Consider the following 13363-nt stretch of genomic DNA (forward strand, 5'->3'; position numbering starts at 1 on the left):
AACATGTCATATATCAACATATTAAGCAATAATCACATAGCACTTAGCATATAAGCATGCACCACACATCCTAGATTACCCACATAGCACATAGCATGTAAGTCAATCTCAAAAACATAGTAGTAGATGCATCATCTACATTGTCAGCCGAAGCCTCAGAAAACATTTTTCCAATCAAACACAAACAAGTGCATAAACAGTAAACAATGTCGAAAGCATCGACCCTAAGCATTAACTAGAGATTCAGTGAGATGCCCTCACCTGTAGATTCTCCAGGGTGATCGTCTAACGCTTCCTCACAAGCAAAGCCTTGTTCCTCGGGAAACTCTTCAAAAGCACCTTTAGAACAAAACCACAGAAATCAATCAATATCTATCGGAAACTAAGCTATCAATACTTACTAAGGTTACCCGAAGTAGTACATACTCCGAGGTACGATAATCTAGCGCGAAAGACAAGTTTTCGGAAAAGGAAATTTTCCTCCTCCCCCTTAATAGGTTCGGCCACTTTTGGTAATTGGGGAACTCGATTTTTCTTCGATCAAACTTGGTTCATATGCTTTCATTAGCCGTAACTAAGGGCATTCTGAACTCGGAAAAATTATCGGATCAAAAACTGTCGCAGGGGTATTTTGGTCATGATTTTTAACTTAGGATTTTCAAAACTGAAATCCCAAAAATCAAATTTGACAGGGACGTCACCAACGACGTTTATGACAACTAATCCTACTAGCACTAAGCTAAGGCGATAGTTTTCAGCCTAAAGGTTGAAGCTTTACTCCAAAAACTCCAAAAATGGGTATTTAAGGCTAAAATTGATTCCGGCGGAATTCCGACGACATAACGGAAAATCTAACCCGGCAGAAGTGATCTTGGGCATGTAAGGAAGAGGTTTAGAATCAGAAATGAAATATTCAGGATAGTTTTGCAAAAACCCATAAACTATCAGCTCAGAAAAGTCTACAGAAAAGCTATGGAAAAAGCGATCAGAGGTAAGGATTAGCGACTATACCTCGAAACCTTGAAGCAGCAACTAACGGATCAACGATCAAACAAGTAATGAAGAAAATTCTTCTTCCTTCTTCCTTGGTGAAGCTCGCGGCCTTGAGGAGAGAAAATGGAGGAGTTTTGTGTTTTTTTCTCACTTGTTTGCTATATATAGAAGATGGAAATTCGCGGGAAAATGAAAGTTTCGCGAATCTGATTTTTCCGGCGTCATTCTCCGTGAATTAATAGATATGTTTTGGCAAAAGAATTCCAAAACTATAAAGAGGTCTCCTTGTATTTTTGGCAACTAATGCATAGTCGGTGTAAAACTATTTTACCCGATAAGTTGCTTTTTGCATCGAATGTCGGAATAGAAAACTTCCTTCTGAAGAAAGATTGAAATCATCAAGAGAAATGGGTGTACGCGTGTGGAATCTTCATTTGATGTTCCGAATAGAAAAAGTCTTCATTGTCGGTTGATTCTAGGGTTTTGAAATACCAGGGTTTCGGTTTCGGCAAACTTCCGATGATTGGAATCGGACGTTCGTAGATCCTAGAGTTTCGCCTTGAAACGATTTTGATATATGGAAAAAGAGAAGTTCTAACATTTCTCTGAAGATTTTTGGAATTAACTTCCATAGTGACTTTAAATGAAAACTAGCTATTTACTAGGGTTTCTGACCTAGGTTTAAACGTGTAACGATCGTGCTATAACTTTTATCGACTTCGATACATCCCTTAGACTTTTCCTGAACTTTCTCCTTCATAAATATATTCCATTCGATGAACTCTTGTTCAGGTTTTTCCTTCACGATATATTAAGCCTAGTCGTAAATGGAAATCTCTTTCACTTTTTCTAAGCTTAAAAACTTGGGTCTTACATTCACCGTCACCCGCCACCGTCAGCAACCTCAACTCCGTATACAAGCTATGGGTATCTTCGTTCGCCTCTTTCTCCATCCTGCCACCTTTCATCGCTTCTGCTTTCGCTCCTCTTTGCAGCGATGGAACCCAAAGTTTGGATCTCTTGTTCGTTGTGGGATTGATGGTGGTGGTGGGTGGGTGAGGAAGAAGGTAACAGTTTGTGGGTATTGAGTTTGCTGGTTGGGGGTGGTTTAATGGGGAGCTGGGTTGTAACACCCCATTTTTCGTTATTAGGTTATTTACTATTTTATTTTAATTATTATTATGCTATATGGTAATTTGATGAATTATGTGATTTAATTAGATGATAAGGTGATTATGTGATTTAATTAGATGATAAGGTGATTATGTGATTTTATTAGATAATTAAGTGATTATGTGATATAGATAAATAAAGGTTTTAGGTTTTAAGTGAGTAGTTGGCAGTGGGGCCCATTGTATGACTATTTAAGGGTTAGGAGTGAATTATAAAGGGAGAAATCAGAATTTGAGAATTGGAGAAGTTAGCAGTGTAGAAGAAAAGAAGCGTGAAAGAGAGAAGGGGAGAAAAGAGAAGAAAAACCTAGAAGTTGATTTTCAAGAGGTAAGGGTTTGGATTCATGTTCTATGGATTAGTATGATAGTGGGTAATGATAGGAAGCATGATTTAGGAACCCTATGATGCATAAATTCTCAAAATGAAATAGTTAGGGTTTGATTTTAAGATGAATTTTGGGGTAGAAGATAGGCGAGCATGATGAGCGGGCTGCGCGCGGGAAATTTACGAGCTCTTGAACCCTCTTTCGGGCTGTATTAATGACCGAATTTGAAGAAGTAGTCTTCATAAAAGTTGTAGCCCTTTCTGTTATGAAACTGTTTCCGCTGGTTTCACGTCATTTCGACGTCTGTAGCTCATGTTATATGCATTTTAGTGAGGATAGGTTAAACTGTCCCGTTTCTCACGAACTGCTGATAGTGTTAGACTTTTCCTGAATTTTATACTTTGAATTTCGACTTAAAAATTTACAGGGATTTAGAAAACTTGTAAAAGAACCCATGGTAAAAATATTAGAATTTTTGGAGAGTGTTACTTTGAATTTCATTATATGGTATTGTTTCTGAATTGATGTTACGTGTTGAGTTGCTAAGTTACTGTGATTGTAAATTGTGTAATTGATAACATGAAAGCTATGTTTTGTGAGTTTGGAGATGATTTCACATTGTTGAAATGCATATGCTAAAATAATTAAGACTTAGAGATGGTCTAAATATGCATATGTTAGTTGAGTTTTGCACAATACACTACATAGTTGTCAAGATGCAATGTTTGCTAGTTATCGTGGAGGCTAGTGACTTGCCCCAAAACTTGAGTTGTTTTGAAGCCTAGAGCGAGGGCTTTATTGGTGGTTATCTGTCTGAAGTGGACGCGGTGATACCGCTAAGGATAACAACTTTTGTATCAAAGGCATTTACACGTGTCTCACTTGAGTCATATGTGTTAGGGAGCTGTTGATGCTAATTAATGATAATTGTGATTTTTTTGAGATTTGATGTTGTGGTAATTAGAGACAATAATATTTGCTTTATCTGAGCTGTTAATTATAGGGTAGTATCATATCTGTGAAGTAGATTGATTATAGTAAATTACATAATTTATTATTTGTTAGTGAAGTTTGAGGAATTTAGGTGGAACACATATAAGCTTTTATATTATTTATTATTATGCTTATTCATATGATATGAGTTCTCACCCTTCTGTTGGAATGATGTTCTATTCGACATCGCTCAGGTACCGAGGATAGTGGAGCTTCTCGTGAGGGTTAGTTGGAGGAGCTAGTCTTTCATTTATGGTTTAGTTAGGGGAGTCATGCTCTGTTATGTAACACCGGGGAAACGCTTAGTATTGTACCTTCATGTTAAGAGTTATTTTATGAACTCTCTTTATTTATTTTTGGATTATGTTTTATTTTGAAGCTGAACAAATCCGTTGTGCTATGCATATGATGTTATGACATTAAACTTGGAAATTTATATATTTATGATGAGCATGACAGGTATTTGATTTATGTTTCTGGAGAATAAGTGTGACACCCTCTGTGTTATGCATTTTACTCTGATTTATGCTATAATAATTGCGCGGGGTTTAGATGGTGTTACAGGGGTTGGGAATGAGAATGGGTCCGGAGGTGAAGGTGCGGAGGAGAAGCAATGTCATCGTCGCTTGGGATACAGAGGGAGACAGTCGAAGCTCCTTTCTCTCCCGGACCCAAACCTACGCTCTTTTGAAGCACCAAATGGAAGTTGCTGCTAGATCTGAGGTTCGTTTATTACTATTTTTAGTTTTTTCTCCAGTAGAATTTTGAATTGGGATAAAAGAATTGAGGAATATGAGAGATGAAAATGAGAGGGATAAAAATGAAGAAGAAGATGTTTGAAGAAGATGAATAATGAATGAAGGTTGTTGGGTTTCATTTTTTTATTTATTCATTTTTTAACCAGAATCCGTTAAATTTTGGATGGTTTTGGACGCCAGACCAGTTTTGCAACGGAGTGTAAACGTTGAGGATGATTTTTGCTAATTTCACAGTTTGGGGACGATTTTCGCTGGAAGGGCAAAGTTGGGGGACCAAAAGTGCAATTAAGCCATTTGATAATGAGATCCAAAGAGTTTTGACTGCTAAGCAGTGAGCACTCTACTGTTATATTTTTTTTCTCAATTGTCAAATATATTTTTGGTTTAAATACTCTGAAGGTCTCTGAAATTGTCTCTCGTACGAAAATATGTCCCAAAATTTTTTTTTTCGATTCTGAATCCCTGAAAAAAAATATTTCATTAGAATAGGTCTCTACTCGTGTTTCCAGCTTATGTGGCTTAATTTTTGCGGAGTCAATATTTCCACGTGGATTTTTGATTTTTTTTAAATACACATGGATTAAAAAAATAAAAATAACATTTAAATGTAAAATTAAAACCCTATTTACCTAATTAACCATAAATCCCACGATCTAATTAAATCCAACTACCCTAAATCCCTAAATTCATGGAACTCCGCCCCTCACCTCAGAAACCTTCCCCCACTCTGCTGAAGCTCTGCCTGAGATTTTTCTCTTCCTCTCCTTCCTCCTCACGCCCTCCCTCTCGTTCTCTCAACTCTCTCTTCTCTCTTTCACGTGTTTTGCATCACCCACACCTCTTCCTCACGAATTTCTCAACCAAACCATGAAATAACATTTTCAAAACACTCCCGGACCTTTATATATCTGATATGGGCGAAGAAATCGCAAGAAACAAAGCTAAAATGAAGAAACCGAGAAGCTCCATAAATTCCGGCGAGAAGAAACCGACCTGCAACTGACCTTTTCTCTTCAACCGTGACGACCCAGCCCACAAGACCACCAGCACTGACCCAGCCCATGAGACCACCGCGCGCCGTCAACCATCGTCTTCTCCGGCGGGTCTCGCCGGAAAATTTCCAGAATTCGGTAAAACTTATTTATTCCGACTCTAATCGTCGGTTTGAGTTCAAATATCATATTTGTTTCATAAAACTTATATATCTTTTGATTTGGGAATTTAGGGATTTAGGGTTATTGGATTTAATTAGATTTTGAGATTTAGCGTTAATTAGATTTAGAGTTAATTAGGTTAATAGGGTTTTAATTTTACATTTAAATTTTTATTTTTTTTAATCCATGTGTATTTAAAAAAATAAAAAGCCACGTGGAAATATTGACTCAGCAAAAATTAAGCCACATAAGCTGGAAATACGAGTATGGACTTATTATGATTAAATTTTTTTATCCAAGGATCCAGAATCGGAAAAAGAAAATTTAGGGACTTATTTTCGTACGGGAGACAATTTCAGGAACCTCCTGAGTATTTAAGCCTATATTTTTAAAGGAAGATTTGATTTTAGTTTTTTTTTGGGTTGCTAAAAAAAAATTTTATTTTAGCTCATTATATTAAATTAAATATTAAAACCAAATATGATATTCTTTTAGGAAAATTGATCAATTAGACAAAAGTGGTGTCTAAATAAGGAGGAGATGATCATCTCGGTTAAGAGTCTTTGATTACTTATGAGGAGAAAAAGTTATGATTTTTATCTATTTCTCTTTTCTCTATCAATCAAATAATTTATTACATATTTATTCTTTATCTTTTTTCTTCTTATCTCTCTCTTCCTCCCCTCTCGAAGAAAACAAACATTATTCCGTTGGAAAATAATGGTTCAAAGGGTAGCGGAGGTAAAAATAGAAGCAAGTCCAACCAAAGATACAAGAATGATGAATGTTTTCATTGTCACAAATTGGGCCATGTACACTTCTTCAACTAAATCTCCATGAAGAAAAGCTGTACTAACATCTAATTGCTTTATTAAGTGCCAATTGTTGATTGAAGCAAGTGCAAGAAACATTCTCACTGATGTCATATTTACAACAGGACTAAAGGTCTCTAAAAAATAATACCTTCAGTTTGAGACTTTGAGTAAACCCTTTTGCAACCAACCTTGCTTTGTCTTTCTATTGATCCATCTGCATTGTGTTTTATTTTCATTTTTCAATATCCATATTCATCCAATAGTTCTCTTGTCAGGAGGTAAAGTAGTAAGCTGCCATGTATTTGTCTTGTGTATAGCTGCTAATTCTCCTTGATTAGCCTGTTGCCAAAATTCATGTTTCACAGCTTCTCTATATGTTTTTTGTTCATTTGAAAGAGTAAAAGCCAAAGACAAAGTTCCTATGCGATGAAGACAATTTATCATGGGAAACAACAACGGATAAGGGATACCTGATGGATGATTGCGGTGGTGGAACTGATCCTTGTTGATCTTCTTGCTACTTGTGTTGAATGGCATTATCAGTAGCATCATCATTATTAGTAGGAGCAGGGTCATTATTGTTAAGTAACCACTTATCCCAAAAACTTAAGCTGTTGGGTAAGACCCACGTGAATGGTTTTATATTATATTCTAACAATTATGAGTGACCTCATCGACCTCAACTACATGAGCATGATTAAACTCAGGAAGAACATATGTGGAAGAAATGGCAATAGCTTGTGTTTTGGAGAATGGAAACAAATGGTCAAAGAAGGTAGCAAGTGATATTGAGTATGCTTTGTTTGTAGATAAAATGTTATCAAACCTTTGACCCCCTTATTTAAATCCAAGGAAAATTGATTTTCCGGGATCTAATTTTCCTCTTTGAGAAGCATGAGTGGATACAAAACATAAGTAACCAAACACATGAAAATTTGAAAGATCGGGTAAAACTTAATAAAGAATTTCACAAGGGGATTTATCATAAGGAAAAAGTATAGGTAATCTAATGATATATGTCCAGCATGAGATATGGCATAATGCCAGAAATGTTTTCGTAGACAAGACTGAAGCATGATGGCTGTAGGACTTCTAGAATATGTTGAGGCTTTCTCTCAACTATTTCATTTGGTTTAGGGGTATAGGGACAAGTGGTTTGATGAATAATACCAGTAGATGAATAAAACTCAGTCAACATGAACTCCAAACCATTATCAGCTCTAATGGTTTTAATCATTTTATTCAACTGAGTTTTGACAAACACTACAAATGATTTAAGTAGGTTGCAAGCTTCAGATTTAAATTTCATAAAGAAAGTCCAAGTAAATCTCTTTTGTCATCAACTATTGTCAGAAAGTATCTATGGCCAGAGACAGAGATAGAGGGATTTGAAATTGGTCCTTGTATATCTATCTGAACAAGATAAAAAGTAGCATTTGAAACAGAAATACTAGAAGTAAAAGAAAGCTTTTTCTGTTTAGCAGGATGACAAGTATCACAAGGATGTTTTATTACAAGTAATTCAAAGGAAATTTTTGTTTGAGTAAAACAAGTTTCTTATGTGAGAGATCCAGAGATTCCAATCATATTTATAAAAGTTATCCAAAACTGACTGCTCCAAGTTGTGTTAAGTAGTATGCTGAATGTCAGGACTTAGCATATTTTAATTGTATAGGGCCATGCTGCTGCTCAGATACACCGATCGTCCTCAAGGAAAAGGGATCCCATATATTGAATTGAGAATGGGTGAAGGTTAGTTGGCAAGATAATGTATGAGTGAGCTTTGAAACAGAGATCAAATTGAAAGAAAATTGTGGAACAAATAGGACAAGTCAAGTAAAAATCTTTGGAGAAGAAAATAGGTCCTGGTAAAGATGTAGAGACTGAATGACCATTAGGTAGAGTGATATGAATGGGCTTTATCTTCTGCAGACTTTGAAAAACCTTCACAGTGTGGCAAACATGGTCAGTTGCTCCAGAATCTAGTATCCATTCAGCCAGAAAATGAACAAATTATGCCTGCAGTGCTACGAGAATAAGCCTTAGTTACTGTTTGAGAAAAAAGTTGTGAAATGATTCACTGAGGAACCCCCAGTAGGTTGATTCAACAAAGCTAAAATTGCCTTGTGTTGATCTACTTTAAAAGTCCGATTTGCACCTCCTTCATCAGGATTTGCATCAGTGTTAACTTCTTCATCCTGTGACACTACTCACAAAATTATTAGCTATTGATGGCTTTTTGAAATGAAAATTAGGGGGTAAGCTATGCTTTTTGTAACACACATCAAATAATATGTCCTATGTTTTTGCAAAAATCGCACTTTGTCAGTATATTTGATTCAATATCCCCTACCATTCCATCTGCCTAGTCCAGAAAAAAGGTTTTCTCTTTTGTTGTGGTCTTTTATCAAAATCAGTATTGTTAGAAGAATATGCGAGAATCTTAGCATCATCACCTGCATTAGACAATTGCCTTTACTGCATTAGACAAATGCATTAGTCAAAGGATCTAACTGCAGCATAATGATCATTGAAACCCTTCAGAAAACGGATCACATAATACCCTTCTCAGTATTTCCTTATGGTTGTAATCAAATCACAATGACACCTAACCTCACAGATACAAGCAGGAATGGGGCGAAAAGTATCAACCTCTTGCCCTAGGCTTTTTATGAGTAAAAGACACAGTTATGGACAAATATTCCTGCTTAAAACCATGGATCATCAGCATCAGGTTTCTCTAAAGTCCCAACAACAAAATGAATTTTGTTCTGGGATTTTAGGGCCTTCCACATTTCCATAGACCAAGCATGATAGTTGTGTCCAACAAGAGGTGCAGAAACAAGCATGGCCCCTGGGTTCTCATTGGGATGAGGATACTACGGGCTGGATTGATCCGCCAGAGGATTCAATTGATTTGCCATTGAAAAAGAAAGGATGGTCGAAGATAAATTGTGCAAGATAAGAAGTAAAATACACTGGAGAAATTGAATCACTAGTAGAAAAGAACAATCTGATGCAATGAATCACCAGACACGAAGATCAAGCAAAAGAATCATGAAGAAATTGCGCTCGGAAATGAAGGATGAAGATGATGGAGCCCTTCCTTTGGATAGCTCTTGATACCATGTTATTTCCAGAAACTGTGATCACTGAATTGGTTATCACTTATCAGATGAGAGAATATTGTGAAATGTAAGTCGGTGTTTGTTATTCTAAACTAATACAAGAAGCAACAAACTTAACAGAAAACTGTTAAAACCAGCTATAGTAACTATAGTTCATTTGTACAATTAGCATACAACTAACACATCAGAACTGTGATTACTCTCAAGTCTCAACAAACTGTACAACTACAAATGACTGTCTTCTAACAGTTTCTACTAACTAACTCATGATTCATTCCTCTTCTTCATCCCTGCTGCTGACACTGTATCCACCTCCAATAATCTGGTGTAACTGGTAAAAAACTTCATAATCTACTGACATCCAAAGAGATAAGGGAATAGAAAAGACAAAAATGAGAGATATGATAGGCAATTTTATAGGAAAAGAAGAAAGAGATAGGAACAGCAATTCGTTTGTTGGGGATGGACTACAATCTCAAGAATGGAAAATTGTACAACTCCTATCATGTTCAATTTGTCGTAGATATCTTCCCTTTTCCGTCGCAACAACCAAATCCTCCATCCTTTCTAAAATTTAAACAATTGGAATTCTCCACCAACAAATTTGAACTTTTCAAATCCAACCAGCTTAATAATAGCACCAGATCTTTTAATGAACACATTAATCCAAAAGTTTAACCTACTGAGTAGAGACACTTAGATTGTTACATGTTATAATTTCTAACCATTTGGGGCGTTCACTTATTTATGTGTGTTTTAGCACAAATAAACAACTTCATAACAGATGAAGCACAATGAAGAACAAACATGCTGAGTCAAAGTAGCAAAAAAACAAAAGGTCATCAAATTTAATTTGATTTCTGCAGGTTGGATACAAAACTTGATGCAGCAAAACCAGCAGAACCACCAACTACAGAGAGCAAGGCAACTACAACTTGCAATCCCACCTCGCCGAGGTTATCCTCAGGCACCAGGTAAACAAACAAGGGTCCCAGGAGGAGCAAGCCCAAGCTGAGGGTTAAGAGTGATCCCGGAGTTCCGGGATCAGTAGCGGCGGATAACACACCCAGCTCTTCTGCTTTTGAGAGGAGTCCCAGTTTCTCTATTGTTGAGAGGGAGAGTCCGGACTTCTCCGCTGCGGATAACAGCCCTGCTTTCTCTGCTTTGCTCAGCAGTTTCAGCTGCTCCATTCTTGTGAGAAGTTTTATGGGGGCTGTACCTGAATTCTGCATTTTTGCAAATGATTCAGGAATTGTAAGAAAATGTTTGACATCACAAAGACATGTTTTACCATTCACATCATGCTGTGCCATTCATAGCATATTTGGGTTAACTTATTTTTTCTGGAAATCAATTCCAGCTGCACGCAGAAGCTATTAACAGAAGCTTCTCGGTAGAATTCATTTTGGTTATAGAGTCAATTCTAGAAGGATTTCTAAACATGCTACAAATCTGGTTACACATGCTGAAAACTTATATGAAGAAGGCCTGCTACATTTCAAAGAGGTAATGGCCATTACAAAAACAATGCTTTCACCAAAACGGGTCCTGAACACGTATAAATTCACAGCAGATCAGAGCATTTTCTCTCTTTCATTCTTTCTTCTAGTGGTCTAAAAATTAGAAATTTAGAACTAGAAACCACACATATACTAATGACACTAATTAACACAAGAATACAGAAAGAGTATACTATCATTTTGGCCTCTGTGAAGGAGGCCTAACTTAACCCAAAAGCTAGCTCAAGAGTTAAGGTTTGCACAACCATATATAAGCAATTGCTTGACCACATCTCTAGCCAATGTGGGACTCTAACACACCCCCTCACGCCCAGTGTAGAACATCTGGAGCGTGGAATGAAACGGGTGACCCAAATATGGGGAGTCAACAAATGGATCTAGGATAGGGCCCAGGCCCATGGTCAATCAACCATTGGCTCTGATACCATGAAGGAGACCTAACTTAACCCAAAAGCTAGCTCAAGAGCCATATATAAGCAATTGCTTGACCACATCTCTAGCCAATGTGGGACTCTAACACTCTGAAAGATATCAGGTTGAGCAATTTAGTCTCTGAAAAATTATTTTTGCCCTCAAAGATGAAAAAAGCCATCAATTGAGTCGTTTTACAATTAGTCACTGAAAATGCGCAAATTGAATGAACTTAACAAAAAAGTGATTTTCATCTCTCAAGAACTAAACTACCGGACCCAAAATCTTTCAGAGACCAAAGTACTCACGCATACACCAATTTTTCAAAATTATAGAGAGTACAAACAATCACACAACTAAAGTCTTTTCCCACTAGATCAGATTGGGTCAATGAATTAAACAACCCCATAATCTCTAATCATGAATAATGTCTAAAGATTAACCATTATGATGCAACATATACAATTAATACAAGAAACTAAAATTTAAAGCAAAAAGATAATAGCTAACATGAGTCATTCTAGGCAAAACAAAAAAAGCTACCAATACCATATATATCAAATTATTGCATCTTTCTCATCTATAACTATCTATATTAATACAATTAAAAGAAATCGCTAGCAATGCACTAACCTTTTTAGTCACTGAAGGAGGGGGCTTCGGAGTAGCCATGGATTTGACAAGAAAAGGTGAGAAAGTAGCAGAATTTTTTGTTGTAGCAGGAGCATAGCACATAAATGGGGATCCTCTGCAAATGGTTGATGCTGAAACCTCCATAACAACCAAAAGCTTCTTATTTTCTTTCTATCTTTCCTCTTATCACTAAGCTTTGATGAACAGAGAGAGTCTCATAGACAATGGAGGAAGGGAAGATGATACTGATGATAACGGCCATGTATTACATGGATTGGTATTTCACTCTTTTGATGTCCACGTGCCATAAAGCGGTTGGTGCTATGTTCTGTGCCTCCTTCTAAGCCACGAGTATAGTTTTGTGTTCAAATTCATTTTAGCAATTATGCACGTAGATTTGAAAGAGTTCTTACTTATTCACACATCATTTTTTTCTATCTCATGTTCACATTCTTAATTATTTTTATCATTTTTCTTTTCTCATTATATTACTCAGTTTATCTTTTATTCCTCTCTCTTTTCTCCATATTATCACTATCACTAGGAGGAGGTGTTTCAAAAGTTTAAATCAAACTTTACCCCACTTCAAATGATACTTTGTAGAGGAGTGAATGTTCATTTTGATCTTTGAAGTTGTGAACATCAGTCATTTTCGTCATAGTACATAGGAAATATCTTAGTAAATTCGTGAAATTTAAAAATGTTAGTCATTTTTTTTTGTCATTCGTGCTTCGTTAAGTTTATTTCGTGTGTCGCGTTAAGTGTCACCTATGAGTCAATTTTGTCTATGAAATTATGAATTAAATTTAATCTCAAATTATTTCTTAGTATTGAGAAGTCATATTCTCTCCCTTTGGTCATTTTCTCTCCCTTCACCCTTCCTCTATGTTAGCAGATTAATAAAATCAAATGAGAAGTCAAAGCAACATGTTAAAATCAAATCAATGTGATACACAATTAAAGTGATAGACAAAATAGGGATAGTTGTAACTTGTAAGCTAATTATTAGTTTGCTACTCTGTTACCAATTGATTGTTTTTATTTGTGTTCTGTTTTAATCTTGTAACTTTGTCTTTGTATTAAGAGTTGAAGTAACACCCTTGTACTTATTTTAATGGATTTTTTGGCCTGTAAAAAAACTTATTATTATGATTTATTTATTTCTTTATATATGATGTAATATCTCTTATATTCAGGGCCGGCCCACAGCCTCCAAAAAGAAGGGCCCCAAAAAAAAAATTCTTTTTTTTATCAACTTATATTTTTTTTCGTTGCACTAGATCATTTATTGGGCCTGCTGCAAGTGTGACTTGAACACATGACTTTATAGAACCAGACAACAAGCTATACCACTAGACCACCAGTTGGTTTGGTTATTGAAACTGTTTTTTAATTATTACTAGGATTAAGACCCGTGCGATGCACGGACCCTTAATACGTAATTTTATCTGGTTTTATAA

The 13363-nt window shown here is 36.1% G+C and overlaps 1 protein-coding gene across 1 annotated transcript; it reads right to left on the bottom strand.

Moving 5' to 3' along the window:
• Positions 1-9452: 9452 nt before the first annotated feature.
• LOC130735833 (uncharacterized) lies at positions 9453-12171 on the bottom strand. Its single transcript, XM_057587745.1, has 2 exons — positions 11904-12171; positions 9453-10565 (listed from the first exon to the last, which is right to left on the bottom strand). Exons 1-2 carry the CDS (start codon positions 12045-12047, stop codon positions 10188-10190), a joined length of 522 nt encoding a protein of 173 aa, XP_057443728.1. The 5' UTR covers positions 12048-12171; the 3' UTR covers positions 9453-10187.
• Between the last annotated feature and the right edge of the window lie 1192 nt (positions 12172-13363).

Source organism: Lotus japonicus, chromosome 1 (genome assembly GCF_012489685.1).
Source record: "Lotus japonicus ecotype B-129 chromosome 1, LjGifu_v1.2".
NCBI lineage: Eukaryota > Viridiplantae > Streptophyta > Magnoliopsida > Fabales > Fabaceae > Lotus > Lotus japonicus.

Excerpts from the sequence above, each read along its gene's own strand:
- LOC130735833 (XM_057587745.1), bottom strand. The coding sequence starts at position 12,047 with ATGGAGGTTTCAGCATCAACCATTTGCAGAGGATCCCCATTTATGTGC. Across the intron at positions 10,566-11,903 it reads CTCCTTCAGTGACTAAAAAG|AATTCAGGTACAGCCCCCAT; the intron begins GTTAGTGCATTG and ends GCAAAAATGCAG.